Source organism: Sus scrofa, chromosome 1 (assembly GCF_054392235.1).
Source record: "Sus scrofa isolate SSC_HxYL_T2T_F1_AM1 chromosome 1, Sscrofa_HxYL_maternal_Yorkshire_Landrace_v2.0, whole genome shotgun sequence".
Taxonomy (NCBI): Eukaryota; Metazoa; Chordata; class Mammalia; order Artiodactyla; family Suidae; genus Sus; species Sus scrofa.
Genome location: NC_139383.1, coordinates 67,423,515 through 67,446,417, shown reverse-complemented (window position 1 = coordinate 67,446,417; position 22,903 = coordinate 67,423,515). Strand labels below are relative to the sequence as shown.

Here is a 22,903-nt window from a genome sequence, read left to right as displayed (position 1 = left end):
AGCCTGGTCAGCCAATGAGCGTGATGCCCCGGGACGCGCCAGGCCAATGGAAAGCAAGGAGGTTTGTGAGTGGCATCAAGGGAGGGCGGGAGAGAAGAAGCCCGGGAGTGAAGTTGAAGCTAAACCCCATAAGCCATAAAGAAGTTACAGGGGGGCGCTTTTGGCTTCCAATTAGGGATAATATTGGCTTCGTAGCAACTACCAAGGAGGAGGACTCTAGAACCACCTCAGCCGTCCCAAAGCCAACACCCTCCTCCTTCTCCCACGCACCCCTCCCCCAATTCATGACCAAGAAAAGAAAAGACAGTCAAGGCGCGCTCTGCTCCTCTCTGCGGGTGGGAAGCAGAGAGGCCCGCGGAGTGGCTTAGTTGGACGGTAGGCATGAGTACAGTTAAAAGGTGGGCGCCTCCGCACGCCTTGCCGCCAGCGGGGACTGAAGGTAGGTGAAGCGGAAGACGCCCTGCGCCCGCCCGGCGGCGCCCGCCCGGCGGCGCCCGCAGCTCTACGGCGGAGGGGTGAGGCCGGGCGCCTCCCACCCCGCGGTGCCTGTGAGGGGCTGTTGTGAATGTGCCACCTGTTAACCTGGCGCTGCCGTGCCCCGCGTGTTGCCGCCCCTGCTGGGCAAGGAGAGCGCGGGGTCGCCTCCTCGGCAGTCCCGAGGGACTTGATGTGTAAGTGCCACTTTTGAGGAATGTCCGAGACTTGAGACCCAAGTTAAAGAGCCAAGTTCCCGACCTGCCAAAGTGGGGGGACAGAAAGGCGCCCGAGCGCTCTGGAGGAATTCTGATTTGCGGAAACCTGCTTTCCTGGGATGTGCGCCTGGCCTGGGCGCGGGCACGGGGACCCGCGGCCGAGGGGGCTCCCGAGGGTCTTCCAAAATCTGCGTTTGGTTGTTTGGGCAACTTCCCAGGGGGCCGGAGAATGTGTCTGGCAGGGGTGAGAGAATGCGAGCAGTATTTACAGGGGGTTCAGTCTCGCTGCTGATTTCTCCATATCTTAGCAAAACCAACCAACCAACCAAAACACCAAGCCTGGCGAGGAAAGCCGAGGCGCGCTGAGGCCCTTCCCGGCCATTTTTTCGGAATTCGGGAAAGCGCGTGAGTGATTGTGGAGCTGCAGATCTCTTACGCTCTGATGTTGTCTTCACAGTGGCCTGAAAGAGCTGTCCGGCATTCCTGTTCTTCCCAAAGGGCCGCTTCAAAGGCCGTGGGACTGAGAGCAAACGTCGGGGATTATTATGTCGATTTCCCGAGGACCCGGGTTCGCCGCGAGGAACCGAAGAACAGGCTGGCTGTTCCGGCGTCCCGCCAACATTTGATACCCAGCGAAGCCTAGGATTGCCCGAATTGCCGTGGATCTGCAACTTTCCTCTACTCGCATCCCAGATTTTTAAAGAAAGTATTTTCTGGTCGCCGAGTTGGTCTTTTACCACCATCAGAACACTGAAGCAAAGACTTCAGTCTCACCAGAGTATGCTTTATGTTTTTGCCAAGTGTGATCTCTAATTGAAAATTTATTTTTGGTTTTGGATGAATCTGTGGAATTTATGTTGTAAGAAGAAAGGGGGAACGAGACACGATGAAAGAGAAGTCCAAAAATGCTGCCCGGACTAGGAGGGAGAAGGAAAACAGTGAATTTTATGAACTGGCTAAATTACTGCCTTTGCCCTCGGCTATCACCTCGCAGCTGGACAAAGCATCCATAATCAGACTCACCACCAGCTATCTCAAAATGAGAGTAGTGTTCCCAGAAGGTAAGTGACTTTGCCCAGATGGAATTTCAAAGGCAGAAGGGGTACAGGATTTGCCAGTGAATGAACCTACACCACTGGGCAGAGAATTACATTCACATTTAACATGCACACTCTCTGCAAAGAGAAGTTTAGCATGGCTGCCTAACTAAGGAGCTCTCTGGATTTAGAATTTCTGTTGCCTTTTCCTGGCTCTTTCTACTTCCCCATTAACACTTTCTCTTCAGTCCATCAGATGTGTTTGATTGGGAAGCAGCCCAACAGTGCTATTGTCAACACTTAGATATAAAGCTCAAATGAAAGTATACTAACTAATCCAAACATGACTTTCTTTTTTTATTACTTTTGTTAGAATTGTATTTAGCTTAAAGCAGGAACACCTCCAGATTCTTGTATTTTTCTTTTGTCTAGATAAACCCATGTACATGAAGCTAGCTAAGCCAGATATTTTCTTTATATGTCAGTAATTCTGCAGATGAGGAACAGGCATATCCATGAACAAATATGTCCTAAATTTACCTAGTCCTTTTACTACTTTTTAGTAAATTTATTCTGAGTTTTTGAGGTGTTTACAGATTCTGAAACTAAATCTGGGGCTTGGTGATTTGCAACTCTGGGCTTAATCCTAAGATTGAATTAAAATGACTAGACCACTTAGAAACTATCTTCTATGTAGTAGGTTGGCAAACAGATCTCTAGGGATATTGTCTTCTTATAAGGCCTAGAAATTAGAATAGCTGAGATGTTGACATGATTTAAAATGTATGTTTAGATTGTCAAGATTCACATGTGAGAACAGAGTAGCCTTCATAGAAAGCTGTCCTGTATAAAACAATTTATATTCACTAGGAGGATTCTTCTCTCTTCTATCTCCTTATTCTTTCCTTTACCCACATTTAAATAATATACACAGATTAAAAATATATTTTAGATATGTCTTTGTTGGGGAAGGGAATTTGGAGATGTAAAGGAGAGAATACTAAACAAACAAAAATCCAAGAGAAAGAACCCTGTTTGTGTACAAACAAGAACCTCTTATTTGACCCGGAGAGGTTTGTGTTATTGTTGATTTTGGAAGTTGGGAGTTTGTTGTTTCCTTTTGAGGAAATAGGGGGAAGGAAATAATCATTATGGGGCTTTGAGTTTCACTTTTTCTTCATCTTGACTGAAAGTTATTGTCTAAATCAAAATCTTGCAAAACATGCCTCCAAATTAGCCAGGGCCACTAAAAGAAAACTTTGAAATTATAATTCAAAACTACAAATAGTGTTGTAGTCATTTTGTCTAAAAGCAGGTCCCTGAACAATCTCATCTGACCCTGGAAACCACGGAGGAGAGGAATCAAAACCTAATGTACCTGAAAAGTTTAAAAAAAAAAAAAAAGAAAAGAAAAGAAAGAAAGGAAAAGGGGGGGGAAAGGAGGAACTTATATATTAAAAACCTCATTTCCTATTTAAACTGTGCTAGGAATTGCTGGTGGGGAAATTACTCTTAATGCTACATTGCCTTCTGTTTAAAAAAGAGATCTCGTTGTCTTTATACTGTCAGCGCCTACTTTATATAAATAAAGCTATTGTGAACTTCGCTGGCCGCTCTGTTCCTAACAGGATTATTAGCAGTGATTTGTCAGCCCCTGCGGTCTCAGTGGGTTCCCTTTCTGCGTGATTTCTAACGGGTCTCGTCAATTATCGGTGCCGATGTCGCTCGCTGTTTGATCAGGAGAAGCATATGTGCTGCTTGTGAGGCAGCGAGTAATCGCGGAGGAAAAGAAAAGCGGGTCGGAGTTCCCGGGCAGGAGCAGAGGGGGACCCAGAACACGGGGAGTCGCTGGGCCAGGGGCTCCTCTGTGTAGTGCAGACCCCGGGTAGGCGCAGCTGGAGGGAATCAAGTTGGGTTTGGTTGTTTGGGTTTTGTTTTTAAGAGAGTAAGCTTTCTTGCTTAATTAAGGGCTAACTCCACAAATTATACATCGCATGACAAATAAATAGGACGAGCAAAAAGTAAACTCTCTTAGCCAACTTCTCGTTATTTTAAAAAAAGAGCGCTGGTAAGATTCCTGCCAGAGTCCCCTTGGTGGCCAGGCCTGTCCCCTGTGGCTACTTTAAAGGTGACTGTGCTTTCTTCAGCCACATTCACCTTCCTTTCCGGCTCTGGGCCCCGGGCCCCTCCTTCCTCTCCCTTCCTTTGTGGACAGAGTGTGAGTTTATGGGGAGGAGGGGGTGGACGATGTGTGAACTCTGGGCACATCATTTATTTCTCCAGCTACTGTTGAGCTCATAACTCACCCTCAGCCTCCTCCACTGGGTGAGTTAGACAGGGCCATCCAGACAGCTGGTTCCTAGGGATGAGGTTTTAATTTTGAGGACATATTAGCCTCAAAAGTCCCAAACTCAGATACACCCCTTTAAAATATTAAAGAACTACAGCAACAAACAATAAAACCAACAGCGTCAAAGGAGTGAAATAATCAACAGCCTCAGAACCAGGCACAACCTGCAGAGGGTGCCAAATTTGGGTTCAGCTATTGACTGAAGGCAGAGGGAAGAACTTGATTGGGTCCATAGCTGTTTGGGGAAACTGCGGGTCATCTTTTTTAGTGATGAGAAATGGAAAGAATTTGTTTGAAAATGAAGTTCTTTTTACATCCATCTTGACACCATCTTAGCACATAGTATGTCTTCAATAAAATTTTAGGGTTGGGATGAAGGTAACTATTTCATCATGGGGGAAGATTTCTATCACATGTAAAATATGGATTTTGCTAGGCATACAACTAAAATAATTCTCAATCTGGTGATCTTAATTACAGGCATTACAATGACTGTAAAACTTCACTGGTTTTGCTCATATTCCATTTTATCTATAATACCCAGTAATGCCAAAAGTCTTACTTAAATCAACAAACAGAAATCCCTTCATACTTACATTTGAAACAAATTTAAAAATCCTTAAAATATAGCTAATTCCCTCCCTTATCATTTGCTGAATACAATTCCCACTCCCCTCCCCAGGGTCTAGTAGATTCCTTGTCTGGGAGCAAACTTCAGCTTTTATTTATCTGAGTAGATAAAATTGAGCTGTTAGGGGGCAATTGAGAAAGAGAACAGAGGACTAGGATATGGGTGCCGGTAATAATTAAGAATTAAGCATTAGATTGGAGATTTCATAGTAAAAAACAAAACTCTGGGATGATTACTGTGAAATCATTAAAACCTCATATCTCCCAACTGGTAATATATTCTAATATAAAATACCTCTGCAAAGGAAAAATTGAGGCATCTAGATATGTATAAGTCTTTGGTGTTATCAAAACCAGAAAAGCAGAATTTTTTTAAAAAAAGATATAACATTATTTGTTAACAAAATTGATAAAATTCAACAAAAATATGTATTTGTTATTCAACTCTAATATAGTTTTGACTGGAGGGGTAGTGGCTTGCAGAATAACCTTTGAAAAGATCAGATGTTTCCAAATCTATATCCATTCAGAATCTTGATAACATCACTACCATTTCATTGTCAAGATGTCTTGTGAAAATAAAAATTTAATGACAGAACTGAAATTAGTAACTGCAGGAAGGAGAGCCTCTACCAAGGCTGAAAGGAAAGGATGATTAAACCAACCTCCACAGACCCTTTCCATAATATTCACCTCAAGATTGAAATCCTTAATCACCTTTTATTTTTTGAGGCCAGGAACTGAAAGAGAAAAAGAGGCCCCATTTCCCACGTGGATAGGTGATTTAAGGCTGTTTTTCTTGCTGCTTGGGGAAATGATTGAGCATTAGGTTTCCATGTTTATTTTCTTACAGAAGTTTTTCTCATTTAAAAGCCTTTAAGCATAGTTTTACGCTCCACGCTGGTTTTCTCTGTTTAATTCTAGTTTTGATGTTGACTTAAAATGTAGAGTGCAGAACTAAACTCCGTGCAGAGCATTTGCAAGGCAGATTTATGTGCTAGAAATTGTAGATCACATCAATGAAAAGGGTACTTTAAAAAAAAGGGGGGGGAGTAATCACTAATGAGAACAATAACAAAAAAACAACTACAACAACAAAGTGTTATAAGCTATGGCAGAATACTTTTGGGCAGAGTACAATCGGCCATCTGAAGCTAAAATCAGGTTGAATTTCCCGAGGACAAATCTGATTTCTAGGCGTTATTTTTCAATTCTAGGGAAATCTTGGCAGCTTCGAGATTTTGCAGACACAAATGTGGACAGAGTTCCAGCCTATGGATTCGTGCCTCAGTTCTCTGTATGTTCAGATAGTTCTCAAGAGAATGAGGTTTAGATCCAGCTAAAACCTTATGATTTTAGCTGTTCACCCACTGCCAGTCTCTGATCCATGGACTTTTAAATTTTGCGTGGGGGCGAGAAACCCTCAATTATTTAGCGACAGACCTGCTAATCAGAAACACTTAAACAGGGTCTGAGAATTGAGGGGCAAACCTTCTTTCCCAGGAACTCCATCGGGCAGGCGGCTCCTGAGCGTAGTCACTCGATCTCAGTGGCTCGGACCAACCCTAGGACAGCGACCCTTTCGAAGCCCTTGCCTTGCTTCCCGCACGGCAGGCAGCATGCGGTAGGGAGAACCGTGCAGGCCGCGGTCGGCTACCCAGGGCCGTGCAGGAGGCCCATTCTCTTCTCGCGGCGGCGGCGGCGGCTCGAGACCCGCCGCCTCCGCTCAGATGGCCGCAGCCCGGGGAGCGCCCGCTCCCGGCCTTCGCACAACCTCCTCAGGCCCCGCGCGGGCCCGGGGCTCGGCCCTCCAGGGGCGCGAGGGAGTCTCCGTGAGCCGTGCTGAGCGGAGACCCGGCCGGTGCGGACGTGTGTCCGCGGCCACCGCCCCAAGGACCCAACTTCGTCCAAAACTTCAGCCAAGAGCCCACCCATGGGGCCGCCGCTGCGCGGCTGTCGAGTCCCAGCTGCCAAGTGGAACCGAAGGAAGATGCGCCGCGGCGCAGCCTTATCAGCCTCATTCGCGCTGGCCTTGGAGGCGGTGGCAACGCCCGGACCCGCCACCCTCGAAGGTCCGGGGTCTCGGGGAGACACCGCATGAAGCTCTCCGCCACCACTCAGGGCACCACTGTCAAGCCCTGTGCATGTTTTCCCCACGGATTAGTTGGGACCTGGCCGAACCCCGCCAGTCCCTCGTCCCTGCAGTTCCTGTTCTTCTGCGGCTCGGGCCCGCCCCCTAAGCCCTAGCTCTGGGGCCCCGGAGGCGACGAGGGCACCGAGAGGGAGACTGTCGCGGCAGTGACCAGCGGTCTCCACCCCAGATCTGCACCGACAGTACTGGACCCCCCGGGCGCAGCTGCCCAGGCGGGGGTAGGATCTCAGGGCACACACGCACTGTGGGGGACAGGCTGTTGCGCGGGACAAGCCCAGCCCCGTGCAGCTACGACGCTCTTGGAAGGTCGGCCACACCCGCCAGGTGGCCGAGAAGGCCGCGCCGGCGCCTGAGGTGGGCTGAGTGCACCTCGGTGCGTGAAGTCCTGTCCAGTGACCGCTCTGGGCTCTCGGTCTCAGCTAATTCGCCGGGTCTCTGTCCCTCTGTTCCCCAGAGAGGCCAGCTACTGAGACTCCGCGAGCAAAGGCCGCTCCGTTTTGGGCTGGGGAAAGGTTTGGCCAATGCGCGCTCTGTGAGGGCACGCAGGCCCTGTGGAAGGACCAGCTTGCTGAGACAAGTCTCCCCAGGGCCCGAAGTTAGGAGCGGGGTCTCTCGGAGGGCTTTTCCCTCCTCAGACACCAAGCTGTAGTCAGGTGATGGGACAGCTCCCCCAGCAACATCATATTGCCTAAAAGGCGATCCATCCAAGAGATGAAGTCTCAGAACCGACTACGAGGAGGACACCGTTCCATTGAGATATAGTGTTTATTTATTAAAAGTCAGAAAAAAAAAAAAACAGTACAACATGCTCTTCTCCCCCTCCTCCTCTTCCTGTCTGAGTGAAGGAGGCGATGATGCCGAGTCTGTAATCTATATTTTGTCAAGCGTATGAAATTCATTCTGAAGGAAAAGCTCGATCAATTTATTTTTGCTGCTTGCAATAACACAGCTGGATGATGCTTTGAGCTCACGCTAGACTGGGACTCATCATTCATTCGCCAAGAACGGGCCTAAATTGTGCCTGTGGGATTAGGTCAATTTTAGTGGATCTACTTCGCCTCATTTGGTTACTAATTGGTTTCTTGTTTTATAAATCGAAATCTCATTTTCAGGAAATTACAAAACCCGTGCAGTCAGTCCATTGAGGTAATCCTTGGGTCAGGGGGTATTTAAATGGAAATGGCTCAACAGCGCACCGAGGGTAAAGCAACAGTGAAACTTCGCCTGAGGTTTCACATGAAATGTGAGCTAGCCCTTTAGATCCATAATAGATACATCCCTCCTAACACTACTTATGTAAATATGATAAACCAGACTTTAAGGGAAGAGGGGGGCGGGGAGAAGCAAAATTTATCTGCTAAGGTTAATGTGGCATATCTTGGAAATCTTCCAAAATAGATTATGTTTTCCTTTGTCTTCGGCCACTTTAGCTGAGGAAAATCCTTTTGTCTAAAACCCGATTTAGTTATCGCCTCCCTCACAGAGCTCCTTTTCTCTTTTGCAAAATCCCGCTCCCTCAGCCTCACCGAATTACAAGAGAATCTTTAGATCTTGTTCCCACTGTAATCCTGCCGCAATGGGAGCTGGTTTCCTCCTCATTTTAAACAGACAATCAAAGGATTTGCGAATTTTCTGCGGTAGGTCAAGTGCAGGAACGAAATCTCAGCTTACCCCCCTCGCCAACTGAAATTGGGTGCGGGAACGTGACACCACAGGCAAAAGGTGAGGGGGTCTCTGGCCCACCCCGGGCTTTTCGGAAGGTGGAACCCAAGACCAGACCCGGTCTTGGAAGGTCTCTTGGGCAGCCTGAAGGGCCACTTCAGTGCTGGTATTAGGTCAAGAACGCCTGCAGGTAGAGGAGGGCATCCAGTCTCTTATAAAACATTAACACAGACATAACCGTGTGATGGAGATTTCAACCCGGAACATAAGAGAAGGCAATGCTCCGTGAAAGCAAAAGTTTCCTTAAAGTGGGCGGGGGTGGGGAGTGGGGTCGGGGGTGCAGGAGAGGGCTAGGGAGGCCGCCGTCAACCTTCGCCAGCCCGGCTGTTTATTAACCTGCCGGGAAGTCTTATTTTCCCCTGGTAGGCGCATACTAATGAGGCCACAACCTGAGACCACAAGCGGCCGAGGCTAGCTCCGGGAGTTCGGAACCAGTACTTAACCCCAGCCCAGCTCCGGGGGATTTTCAGGTGATTCGGCTAGGGAGGCGGCTCCCGGCCGTCCCCACCCACCCTGGGGGACCTTCCTAAGTTTAGAATAAAGACTTTTGTTTGTTGGCTCTAAACGCAGGCTTCACACCCATTGGGGAGCTGCGGAAGGCAGGATACCAGATGCACCGTGGCCTCAGCCAGCTCCCCGTACATCCGGAGCGCCCTGCCCCTCGCCCCAGGGAAGCTGGGCCCGGATGTCCAAGGGCCAGGGCCACCCGCTTACCGGCTCTTCCAGCAGGATCCTTTCCCTTTTCCTCCCCTGCAACCTCCCTGGCTACCCCTTCCCCCCCTCTTGGGGGGGTACTTGTGATGGGGATGGAAAAATGAACAGTTTGTGCCAGAAACCAAAGAGGGTAGTTTGACAAAGACTGGAGGAGCAAAGGAAAGGTGACAGGGCGAAGGGGTGTGTACAGGCGGTCTTGGCGGAGGCCCTCTCAAATGGTCCAGGAGGACCACAGGTATCAGGGCAGTGGAGTCAGTCTGGGGAGGGAAGCTGGGGTGGGCTAATGAATCTGGAGGGGTTGCTGAGTGGAGAGGGAGGGGACAGGAGTCCGGGCGGGCCAGGGCAGGGAGCAACAGTGTTTGCAGAGCAGTGGGGAAATCGTTAGATTTATTTAGATGTGCAAACACCCCGAAAGACAGGATTTGAGCTTAAGGGGCGCTCACGGTTACTGGTTACCAGAGTTTTGATCGCCAGTTTTCTCGGCAGCTCCTGACCAACACTTTTTAAGTGTCCAACTGCTTGTTTATTTTTGAAAGATCTGTCCCCACCTGCACATTACAATGTGAGGGTTTGTCACTGGGTACTTCATAGTCCCTTAATGCAGTAAATCTCCCCACACACATTTTTTGTCATGTTAAACCTTGTTTAATGGGATAAGCATAGAAGAGTTTTCTTAGTTAAATTAATTTCAGCAGCAACTTCTTAAAAGATATTACCCATAAGTAGTTCAACCTTGCTCTTGGCAAGTTTCTTCTGCCTTATTTTTCATTTTCTTTCTGCTAACAGGTACTAGAGCAGACTCCATATTAATTTTAAAAAATCAGCCATGGGCATACTCGGGTATTATTATTTAGGCATCACCAGAGAAATGATTTGTGACAAAGCCTGAGAAGATCTTAATGAGAACATCAAAGAGAGGAAGGGGTCGTATTTGTTAACAGATGATACCTGAAAAGTAGAGATACTGAATGATTCTTTATACCCAAAAGGGAATGAAAATATTGTAAAATGGTGTTAGCACCTGAAAATAAGTGGCCTCAGAAAAGCCTGTGGGTTTTTCAGTGGTGGGTGGTGGTGGTGGTGTGGGGGCCTGAGGTTAGGACGTGTAAGAGGGGAGCTACTAGGAGAGGAAAGGCAGAGGAAGGATTGAGTAGAGTGTTTGGTGCTGGAAGCCATCCCCAAGCAAACGGATTTTTCTGAAGGGGATTAAAGTCAGAGGCCCAAGGGTAGTAAATGGCTGGAGAGTGCCGCAACCAATCAAAGCCCACCAGGGACGACCTGGACTTGGCCGGTCTTCTCAGGTCGCTCAGAAGGTCAGCAACTTTCGCCAGATGTATGGACACCCTCGGTCTCGTGATAAGGAGGATGATGAAACTTGGAGTTAGAAATAGTGTCTCTCACCCTTCCAAGCACACTAGTGAATCTACGCAAAAGTTATCGCTGTGGTGCGGTGTCGGGTGCCCCTTCTGGGCACAGCCTGCCTGGGGATGGGGGTGGGTGCACTTAGCCAGGGCCCCGCCCTTCCGGAGAAGCCCCGGCCGACCCCGCAGAGGACAAGGGAGTCTGACCTCCGCCCTATCCGGAAGCCGAGTGGGCAGAGCAGTAATTTATTCGCTCTGGTCCACGGGGAGGGAGCCCAGAAGGCACCCGGCGGTGTGTGAGAGCTAGCTTGTGTGACGACCGCTAAACTAGTCTCAAACTGCCAGCCGGGTCGGAGTGCGTCTTTTAAGGGTATCTCTGTGTCTCCTCAGGGCTCGGCGAGGCGTGGGGCCACTCGAGTAGGACCAGTCCCCTGGACAACGTTGGCCGCGAACTGGGCTCCCACCTGCTCCAGGTACTGACCTGGGCCTCTGGTGGCGCAGGTGCTTCGAGGGCCCGGGTGCGGGCGGGGCATCCAGGCTTCGTGTATCCCAGAAAATGGTCCGGTCCGGAAGTGGCTGTCTCGCAGCCCCTACAACTCCTTAGAAAGCTGAAGTGTTTAGCTCATAATAACCTCGCTGGGTGTGGATGGCACCTCGCGAGGCGGAGGGAGAGACTAGGTGACCGTCAGCGCGTTGGGTTTGGAAGGGAGCCCAGTAAAGCCCCAATCAGGACGGCTGAACAGAGGGAGGGGGCGCTATCTGACACCACTCGGCAGAGGGAACCCGAGCGCCCCAGCCAGGCTGCCCAGGCTGAGCTACAAAACCGTCCGAAATGAAGCATTTATCCAGGAAATAACAAGAATCTGGTAGAAATGCCCGTCAACGCTTTAAGCCCACACATCCTGGATCCAGCTGCGTCTGCAACTCTTTCCATCTCCTTCCTGTAGTTCCCTGGCTTCCTCCTCTCTCTTCTTCACGTGCCCTCACCCCGGGCCTGCTCAGGCCATGTACAGACCCCGACGTACACATACATACTCCTCCGCAGGTAATGAGTTTATCCAAGGTGGACGCGCCCATTACCGCGCTATTTGCAGTGTACACCGTTTTAAATTGCCCATTGCCCGCTTAAGTCGCCTAGCAAATATTTAAAAGAGTAAAACTCCCGGTGGCATTTTCAGGCTGGACACTTGTATCCTACCCTCCACCCTTTTATTCTTATAATTCAAGTCCACCGCGGGGTCCTCCAGTGGGAGCCTCAAACCTGAGCAGCGTCAGATTGGGGAACCGGTTTTCCCTCCTGGACCATGCAAGAGCAAAATCTCCTGGAGGGAGTGTCATAGCCTTTCCTGTCCCATGGGTACTCTGTCCCTCCCTCCATCCCAGAGGACAAAGAGATTTTGGTTTCATAGAGCAAGAAAAGGCCCGTGTGAGCATTCCCACATAGGTCTGGCCTCCCTGCCTCTGAATTTAACTAGAAAGGTGCTGTCTCTCTCCTTTCTCTGGGACACCTTCCATCAGTTGTCTCTCACAACAGACCCCTCCCAAATCTTTCCATACTCCCACCTAACTTCCCTCATCAATATAAACAAGAGAGAAAATCCAAACAATCTTTCACCGTCTAGTTCTTGCCCAGTCTTTTTCCTCATCTTTATCCTACATCCCTGGAAGGACTTAGTGATCTCTCAGTTTCAGTTGCTTGCCCTGCCCCACTCACTCCCACACCCCTGCAGTCAGCATCTTTCTCAGCATTTGTGCTCTGCAGAGACTCCACTATGTTTCGATGTCCAGTATTAGATGCTCATTTATCCTACCTGACCTCATTCATTCCACAAATATAAGAGGCCCAACTGTGTGCCAGAGAGAAAGCCCTGCCCTCATGGAGTTGACATTCCAAGGCCAGCAGCCTTGCAAACCCACATAGGTGCCCTGCAGAGTATGACAGGTGGTGTAGGTGCCAGGAAAGAAAATAAGAAGGCCAAGGAGGAGAGTTGTGTTTCAGTGGGGCTGTATTAAATGGGGACTGTTGCAGAAGAACTCACGGGGGAAGGCGATATTTGGCCAAAGACTGGGTGGAGGTGACACTGCTTACCTGACATTCTGCCTCTCCCTCAGTCTTGAAAGTAGCATAATTTCCTGGATTCCTCTCTCTCTCTGCTTGCTCCTCTAGTTTTCTCCCCACAGTCTGGCTGTAAATGCTGGCATCTTCCTAAGATTCTAGCTCTGTTTCTCCTCTCACAATTTCAAGGCCTCCTGGGTTATCTCAGTCAAAACTACCACACTCAGTTCCTTTCCCCCATTTGCATGCCCCACTGGTTTCTCATCTAGACACCCTTCCAGACCTTTATTTCCTACTGCCAACCGGACATATCCAAATGGAAATATGCATATAACTGAAGTTTAGTACATCTAAGACAAGAATTCATTATCTCCTTCTTCCAGACTTCCATTCATACAAAAACTCACCAGGCCTAAATTTTCAATGCTTTCAAAGTCAGTTTCAGCTTCTCTTTCTGCCACCATGAATTCCACAATTGGCAGAACCATCTTTGACTTAGACTCCCCTCTCCCCTTGTCTTCCTCGTGACAACCCAAGTTCAGGCTTAACTATCTCTAATCTCCTCATCTCCACTCTTTTCTCCTATCAGTCACTGTCCACATTCTGCCAGAACACACACCACACACACACACACACACACACACACACACACACACACACACACACACACACCACACCTCTAAGCTTGCTATTCTCCTGCTTAGCTCTCTCTGTTGGAATATTGATGCCCTCAGGAGCATCTCCAAACCTCTCAGACTGACATCTCAACCTCTCCAAAAATCTAGCACCAGTGTACCTCCTCAGCCTCATATCTCTGCCATACCAAAATCATCACCCCTGGATACACCAGATCCACCCTCCCCCCGGTCCCTGCTTTCTATACATCATCCCATCTGCCTAGGTTTCTCTTCCTCCATTCCCCCTTCCAAGCTTCCTCTTCAAGCCTCTGCTCAAACAGCTCTTCTAAGCCTCTCTGATTCTTCCCCAGGTCTCTGGCCACTCAGCTGCCAGGCCCTCACAGCACTGTCTATTCAGCTGTGTGGTCATTATATCCATCTTTAGGCCAATTGTTCCTTTTGGTCTTCCAGCTCTTTGAGAACAGGATCTGATGGATCCTTATACTTCACTGTCTGGACTGAAGCCTCTTTCACAGAGATAAAGGAACAGTGAAAGTCTAAGACTTTTCTTCATAGAGAGCCTGTCAGTTTGATGCACCAATGTAAATATACACGTACACACTATAGCACCACTCTACAGACTTGCTGCCTGGAAAACCTCTCCTCTCCTAAATCCCCCTCTCCCAGACACTTCCTAGAGCCACTGGCCAGCTGCCTTCTATCTACAAACTTTTCAGACTGCCAGCCCTTTCACGTCTCCTAGTGTCTACTATTTTCCAAATCCCGCTAGCATGCTTTCCATTATAGGATGCTCCCACTAGGAAACTGTCCAAGACCAGCACAGGAAACCTCTGGTTCACTCAGTGACCAGCCCCCCCAAGAACCTAACCCATTTCCTATCACAGGCTATAATTTTTTTCACCCAGAATGTTTGTGTGTGTATATGTTATAACTCTGTTTGTATTGTCCATTTCGATGGATCCTTAGTCTTGGAGGGCAGTAGCATTGACCACCACTTCCTCTGGATCTCTCCCAGGGTGTTGCAGGTCCCATGTTTATGAATTTGGCATGAACAAAAGAGGGACTCTTTTGGCTGGTTTTCTTTGCCCTGTTTCCTGTCTGCCTCTCTCTACTTCATCTCTCTGCACTTCAGGTGGAACAACTCCAACTTCTGTTTGCTGCACCCCCACCCCCAATTTCTTCCAGCAGCCCAGAGGGCTCTCTATTCAACTATTTCTATCTCCCCAGACCCTGGATGGCTTCATCTTTGTGGTGGCCCCAGATGGAAAGATCATGTACATTTCGGAGACAGCCTCAGTCCACCTGGGTCTTTCTCAGGTAGGTGAGTGGTCCACACCTCCAGCCTTCAATGTTTCCAGCCAGGGCAGGAGGCAGGAGGTGGCATCGTCAGTGTGTGTGTGTGTGTGTGTGTGTGTGTGTGTGTGTGTGTGCTTTCTCAAAGCTTTGGTATGAGTTTCTGGGACAGGAAAGTTCTCAGCTGGCAGGAAGTCTGGATCTCACCCTTCCTCTACTTATCCTTTAGCTTCCACCCAAAACCCTAAAATGGCTCCTTTTTTGAGTCGCCACCGTAAGCCAAATACCATGAGAGGTGGTTATGTACCTATGTCATGATGTCTTCACCAGAACATTGCCAGGGAGCTGCTGCTGTTACTACTGCTGCTGCTGCTACTACTCATCTTACTATTATTATTCTTTCCCCTCATAGTTAAGGTAATTGAGGCTTAGGCTGCAACATGTAGTAGGCAGCAGAACTGGAACTCAGGGCTGACTCTAGAGCTCTGACTCCTGTCCTCACAGCCCTGCAGACCCCGTGGCACAATCTTCCAGCCCTTCTATGGGGCATTCCACCATCTGGGAGAGGGTGACACCCTCCTCTTTACAGGTAGAGCTGACCGGGAACAGCATTTACGAATACATCCACCCAGCCGACCACGACGAGATGACGGCAGTGCTCACGGCCCACCAGCCCTACCACTCTCACTTCGTCCAGGGTAAGCCAGACACGACACTCAGGCCCGGGCCCATAGAAGTCTGCTTGTAGCTCTTCCCCAATTAACCGAGGCAGGGTCCTTGGAGCCTCGCCCTCGCCGCCTGCCTCACGTCCTGCGCCCTCCCTTCCCCTCTCTTCCAGAGTATGAGATTGAGCGCTCCTTCTTCCTGAGGATGAAGTGCGTCTTGGCCAAGAGGAACGCAGGTCTCACCTGCGGTGGCTACAAGGTGCGTGGCTGAAAGGGGAGATCCCGCCACTCAGCCCCAGGAGGCAGGACAAGAAGCGCCAGCGGGTGGGAGGGAGGTTCAGGAGCTTTCCGCGCTGCCCGCCCCCTCACGTCTCAGAACGCCTGGGGCCAGGCACACTGCAGGGGGCCTTCAGAATCCCTAGGGACTACGTTTTAAGGTTATGTACTTCTTACTGGGTCCAGATACTGCGTGACCTCTGGGGATCTTAACTGGGGCTCATAATGGGCTTCAAGGGTGTGTAAAGCGTCGTCTTTAACAGGTCGGTAACTTGGATAGATTCCTAGAGTTCACTCAGAGCTGCAGATTCTGCCCCTTCCCCCCGCCAGGGTTAAGAACAAGAGCTTTAGCTGGAATCTCAGGGTTTCTTGTTTAATAGATTAGACATGATCACAATACAGATTCCAGGGCCCCACTTCGCTATTCGGTTGCATTGGCTGGGCTCAGGCCTCTGCATTTTTATCAGCGCCCAAGTGAGCCCGGTGGGCCAGTACTGTCATTCCCTTGAGTCGTCTGGGAGCGCCAATAACTTTGGACACTGTTTCCTGGCTGAGGCTGAGTCTCACGCCCTGACTCTCCCCCAGGTCATTCACTGCAGCGGCTACTTGAAGATCCGACAGTACAGCCTGGACATGTCCCCCTTCGACGGCTGCTACCAGAACGTGGGCCTGGTGGCTGTGGGCCACTCGTTGCCTCCCAGCGCCGTCACAGAAATCAAGCTGCACAGCAACATGTTCATGTTCCGCGCCAGCCTGGACATGAAGCTCATCTTCCTGGACTCCAGGTGGGTGGTCAGGGCGGGAAAGGGTCACCCAGGCGGGAGGGCAGCCCTGCTCAGTCACAAGAGCGCCTCGTTGACCTTATGAGCCCATTTTGCAGATAAGGTGACTGACCTGGCTCTGCGAAGTGAGGGCCGTCGGGGGTGCAGGCACCCCCCCACGTCCCCCCCTCATCCCACGGGGTTTGCTCTCCGCAGAGTGGCGGAGCTGACCGGGTACGAACCTCAGGACCTGATTGAGAAGACCCTGTATCACCACGTGCACGGCTGCGACACCTTCCACCTGCGCTGCGCCCACCACCTGCGTAAGGCACCACCTTGCCCCGCGAGGGATGGGGGACGGTCGGGGAGGGCTGCTGGTCATGGTGGTGGGAGAGGACCTGGGAGTGGCCGCTCCAGCACCCGCCCCACCTTATTTCCCTAGCCACCCGCGGGTCCTGACAGCCCAGCGGGCGAGAGTTTCTGGGTGATCTTCCCCCAGGAGGGGTCTTGTTCTCCTATAGATAGGCCGCCCGCAGAGATGGGAACGGGAACCGAGGCTAAACTACCTGGCTCACCCGCATTGCTCATTGCGCATTGACTCGCTTCAGATTTTCATGCAGCTCAGCTTTGAGCTTAATCTCCAGGACAGGGAACGTGAGTGTGGGGGTCCGGCGGCCCAGACCCTACCTTCCGGTGTTAGAAAATCGAATCCGGGGAAGCTCCCAACCTTAAGTGTTCCCCTCTTTGCTAATCGTGAGGGGCCAGAGGACTTGATGCAAACTAGCAGGATAATTGGTTGTTTGGGGGATGTTGCGTTGTCCCTCCCTCAAGCCAGGGAGCAGTAATTAGGGCTCCAGGGGGACCCGCACTCCTCCCGCCAGGGATTGATTTGGGCCGGTTCAGAAGCAGGTTCGTTTACCGTCAGCTGCCTTCTGTCTCTCCACCAGTTCTGGTAAAGGGGCAGGTGACCACCAAGTACTACCGGTTCCTGGCCAAGCACGGCGGCTGGGTCTGGGTACAGAGCTACGCGACCATCGTGCACAACAGCCGCTCCTCCAGGCCACACTGCATCGTCAGCGTCAACTACGTCCTCACGTGAGTGCAAGTCTGGGACTCCTTGACCCACTCCAGGCGACCCTGGTTTCGACGGTGGGCAAGGCCGGGTTAGGCGACTGGGGTCCACTGGGGACGGCCGGGTTTGACTCCGGAGCTCTGGCTGCTCTGGGAAGTGGCAGCTCCAGCACTTTCGTCCTCATAAAGAGGCTTCCTGCCTTATATTCTAGAAAAAGATTTAGGAGTTTTTCCATCCACAGTCCATATTTGCTTTCTACTCTCTCTTTTAACCTTGTAAGCAAACTCTGCATTAAACAAATAAAATTAAATAAAACAACGCGGCAGGGAGAGAGAGAGAGAGAGAGAGCCTGCGTGAGAAGGAGAAGGGTCCCACGTTCGGAGCCCTTTATGGTTAACAACAAACAGGACATCTGTTTCACTTTCTCAAATCTGGGTTTTGAAGTTCTTAATTTTATCCAGAGTCTCCAATCAAAGTTAAGAGTTCTGAGAGAGTGATTCTTTCCCTGAACCGCGAAGAGGGTTTAAGTGACCAGGAAAGTTTAGCTTTAAACTCCACAAAGCACAGGGCTTGAGCTAAGGCTGCAGGTCTTGGCGAGCGCCCAGGTCCCCGCGTTGTGCCGCATCACTGGCTGAGGAGCCGGCCTCGCGGTGCCACGGGAGGGCGGGGGCTGCTGGTTGGGCGCCTTCATGGCCGCATTGGAGCCTTATTCTTTCTAGAAACAATAACTGTTTCTGCTTGTCCGTGTTGCCCTGCAGACTGATCACGTGTCTTGCCGTGCTGCTGGCAAGCACATTCTGTACAACGTTTGTGAAAGTAGAATTGCTTAGGGTTGAAAACTTATGAAGAACCCTTTTGTGTGTGCAGTTACCTTTCTTTTTTCCTTTTGGCAGAGGTTGAAATTCTTGTGATTTTAGGGAACCTCAGTAGTTATTTACTTTGGAAGCGCTGACACACCAGACACTTAGCAGAAATGCTGTTTGACTTTAGGAAGTTGGTTAAAAGGTGCTCTTTGGAATCAGACTCTACTAGAGGCCATGAGGACTAGATTCATTCCACGTTCTTTTAAATTAACAAATTAAAAATGTAGTAGTCAGAAATATTATGCTTGGCAATAAGACTATTTACTCTATGCTCTGTTTAATAAGAAAATTTAATTCAATAGACTTGGAAAATCAATTTGGTTTAAATGAGGATTCAGTATTCAAGAATAATAGCTGGTTATTAGGAAGAATCTTTTTCTTTTTTTCATTTTAGGAAGCAGTATTAAAACAAATACTGTTAGATTTTTGGAATAGTAAGTGGGCTGTAGATTTTAACACACAGCAGAAAACATGCCCATATTTTGGGTACCATGAAATAAAACCATTTATTGTATGAATGCAGTTTTTCATATCATTAAAATAAACATAAGAGAAAATGGCAAAACATAATTCGTGAAAGAAGCCACTTTGTGAAGCAGAGGTATTAAAGAGTGAAAAATTATGTCTGCTTACTCTGGAAAGGAAACGAACATTCTTTAAGAAGGTGCTTTGTATGTCTGAGACATCGCAAGCATTATACATACACTCTGTTCTCTGGTGGGTGCCTGTGGTTCGTAATCATTTTTTATCAAACAGCAGGGTATATAGTCACACAGCTCCATATAAATGATCAGAGGGCAAGTTAGACCTCCCAATGGGTAAAGTTAATTTATGTTTAGAGTCATTTGGAAATATTCTGTTTTGTTTTCCAATGGATAAGGGTACTTTCTTTCTTCTGTTGACTCTGTCATTCTTCACTTTATACACCTCTTCAGAGCTGCAGGATTAGGCTCCCAACTTTACATCAGATTAAAAAGATATAATGAGGATAAGTGATTTACAGGGGAAAAATAGCATGGCACATGTTTTTCTGAATGTTTTATACCTCTGAGTGAAAATAGAAATAAACACACAGAAGCACATATGATGAAAAGCTGAAATTGATTACCCTTTTATGAGTCTCGGTTCCAATTCTTTGTATAAAAATTCTTAGGACAATTTTTATAGCTGCAAATGTGGAAACTGCCTTAGATGGAATGTTATCAAGTGGCTCTATGTGTGTTGACAGGATTTTCATAATGAACAGGTTGCAGTTTGTTTGATGTGTTTATCACACATCTGGCTGGAAGTTACTAATTTACATTGTCTTAGCAAATTAAATAGACGGCTATTGATTCTCTATGGTAGCAGTGAACTATCACATACATTTATTTTCAGGACTAGTTCTCTATGAAGCCTGAGAATGATAAGTGAATTCTTTCCAAATATACCACCTCAAACAATATTTAAAACCACAAGCCCCCCCCAAATAGTCAGATGTTTTCCAACTTTAGACATTTTAATAGCACACATTTTGAAGGAGTTTTCATGTCATGAAAGTAGAGGGAATTTTAAATAATCATTGGTTAAATGAAGGTGTGACATTTTGGTAGAAGCTGTATTTATAAGGAACACATTTTTCTAATTTCCTGATGGTAAATTTATTGTTGAAGTTAAAATATACCTAGAAAAAGCAGTCTTAATATCTAATGAAATCAGTGATGTACAGAAATATTCAGTAACCTTGTTTTAATAAGCAGCTGCAACAGTGAATGTAGGAATTTTGGAAGCAGGTGTGCTTTTACTGGCTTTTGTATGACCACCATACAAAATGTTGGTGTTCTGAAAATCTGGAGAAGAGAGAGAGAAGACACAATGATTACATTTAAAAAAATTCTCTTAGTTTTTCCCAGGTCCTTGAGGTTCCCTGAAGCTTGTGTAGCTCTTCATTAAAACTGCAAAAAACAAAAATCAAAAACAGAAAAAAAAACCCCCAAACTGACCAGCTCATGACTTTCTATAGACACACATAGCCTATTAGCTTAAAAAAAAAAAAAAATCTTTCTAATACACTTCGTGTGACCACAGGCTTTGAAATAATGGTTAAGTATGACAGACCCTGCTTGCTGATGATCTTCAAGAGGGGAGGTGAGTGAAGCTAGTGTCTAGTAATAGTGAACATGGGGAAAGTCCAGAAAAGTATGGAGGGTGAAAAAGAGCATACTGGGTAAAATCTAAGAACATATCTTAAATTCATATTTCCTTGAGGTTAATTAGTAGTATTAATTATTCATAGCTAGTTCAAAAGGAAAACACTGGCACTTAAGGTGAAGAAAGTTGAAAATGTGGAACACCCAATAAACTATGAAAAGTAATTTCTAGAAAAATGAAGAGACGTGATTCTTTATTTTTTTAAATTAAACTTTTAAAATCTACTTTTCATGATAAACCAATGACATAAAGAATCCCATTTTAAAGTATTTTAAGACATAAGTTTTTCAAACATACAAAAAAGTCGAGTCATCCAACGAATTTCCATACACCCATCGTCTATAATACAAACCATATTTTCCTTATATTGCTTTCTTTCTTATCTTAAAGTAAGCTACAGACATCCTGATACATCATCTTTAAATTATATTCTCCTACATAGCCACTGTACCTTTTATGACAACACTTTTAAAATGTTCAAATTACTGTGTGTAAAAGGTTGCAAAAATATACATGAGATCTCGTTTATTGATGCCATTAAAGACAATCTGCCACTGAAATTCATCAAGTACTCACTGATGTGTGACATCACTTAAGCTGAATGGTAGACAATATTTTTGAGGGGAACTCTGTAAGATTTAGTTGTAAATGTTACTGTATTTTAAACTAGACTTCTAATGAGAATTGTAAGCTGATACAATGCTGATCTTTTGCCTGGAAGGTAAAAGAGAAGATTTTCAGACTCATTTGGTAATTTTGGAATCAGATACATTTAATGTCTTCAACCATTTGTTGTTGTTGGTGGTGGTGGTAAAGAAGCCTTCTCTGCTTGTTTCCCAAGTTTAGGATAGAAAGCTTTTTAGTGGAAAATCGCACATGCTGTTTTAGAGTGATTTACTGAACACATAGAAGAAAGTAATTTTCTGTGTTACAATTTCTATCTCAGTGTTATAGAAAGCAGAACAAATAGCGACAATTTACATTGTGGTCTAAATAACACTTGCTATCTACCAAATAATCCTTTGAATTTGTAGAAAAGTTGGGGCAAAAGCCAAAGAACACATACTTCCTTCATGGAAAGGAAAAAATAAGAGGGTATTTACTTTGTAATTATTGCAGGTCCCATTATTTTTGTTCTTGTTTTGCATGAAAACATTGTAGTTCTCACAATTTAAAAGGGTTTTTAAGTGCTATATTCTGTGAGTATAAACCTTATATATCTTTACCACAAAGCAGCAAACATTAAAGTATGCTCATATTTGTTTGCTCTTTCAAGTATGTCAATAGTGCTGAGTTAATTCAAACTCTTAAATTTAAAAAATGTTTAGGTTAGTTTAAAGGCCCATTATATTACTATTATTGCTACTAGGAAATTTTAAAAACTTAACCAATAATATATATGGTCATAAAAATAGACTTTATTTTTCTAGATAGCAAAACCCTTACATTATAAATAATGTCAAATGAAGCACTTTTTGACTGAGCAAGCTACAGCAAAATATAAAATAATTAACTCTCATGTCTCAGATCTATGGAGCACTCATTGAAAAGATTTAATATTTTTGATCATTGAAAATAATAATCATGCATCAATGTAGACACATAAATTGTATTTGATATTTAATTATATTTAATTATGATTATAATAGTAAGCCTCAAAGCTCCAGTTGTCCATTTTAAATGATCTTTTATGTAGCTGAATGATCATAGAAACAAATTGAAACATCTTTGTATGGGTAGTAATTTATAACAACCAAAACTGTTAATAGTAATTAACAGTAATTTTATAACTACCAAAATACTTTATTAAACAAAAGAGCTGGGAGATCTAGTCTGTTTTACAGTACGTAATACCAGTACTCACTTCAGTAATCTTATCCTTCATATGCTTTTTATGTATCATAAATTTTTAATCAGAATGATTCGTTTTTAGTTTTGAATTCATCATTTACACTTAACATTTCTTTTTTACCATGCTGAATATATATTTCTCTTAAAGAGCTGTCATGCTCATTACTAATTTGCTATTTTGACAGCTCTGCACAGTGGTTGGGGCAGGGATCACACTGCCCATTTTCTAGGTTAGCAAACTGAGGTCAGATCTGCCAAGTAAGTGGTGAAGCCGGAGTTAAAGCCTGTGGTGTCTGCTGTATCTCTGGGTTCTCTGTAGAGGAGTTGGTGGTGGTGGCAGTGGTGGTGGAGAAAATGTCTGGGAGAGAGGAATGGGTTTAAATGAGTAAGTCTTACAGTAGTGTTCAGCCCACCAACTTCTGGATAAACTTTCATCTGACCTCATGGTGGACCATTAAAAGGGCTGCCTCTGTGTTCCTGCTTCACAAGTATATACATATATTGATGGGGTTAAATTAGCAGTGCTGGCTTCTCCATGACATTTGATTAAGAATGTATCTTTTTCTTCCCCTTAAGGCGT

The 22,903-nt window shown here is 46.7% G+C and overlaps 1 protein-coding gene across 7 annotated transcripts in view; it reads left to right on the top strand.

Moving 5' to 3' along the window:
* The first annotated feature begins 218 nt into the window (after positions 1-218).
* SIM1 (SIM bHLH transcription factor 1) overlaps positions 219-22,903 on the top strand; it is an 80,034-nt gene continuing 57,349 nt past the window's right edge. For 3 of the 7 annotated variants that reach the window (XM_085020922.1, XM_085020809.1, XM_085020956.1), the window contains exons 1-9: positions 219-671; positions 1,150-1,753; positions 11,049-11,131; positions 14,580-14,673; positions 15,239-15,343; positions 15,484-15,569; positions 16,172-16,371; positions 16,564-16,670; positions 17,295-17,442. In XM_085020922.1, coding sequence (XP_084877048.1) covers positions 1,579-1,753; positions 11,049-11,131; positions 14,580-14,673; positions 15,239-15,343; positions 15,484-15,569; positions 16,172-16,371; positions 16,564-16,670; positions 17,295-17,442 — 998 coding nt within the window. In that variant the 5' untranslated portion in view covers positions 219-671; positions 1,150-1,578. 7 annotated transcript variants of the gene reach the window in all.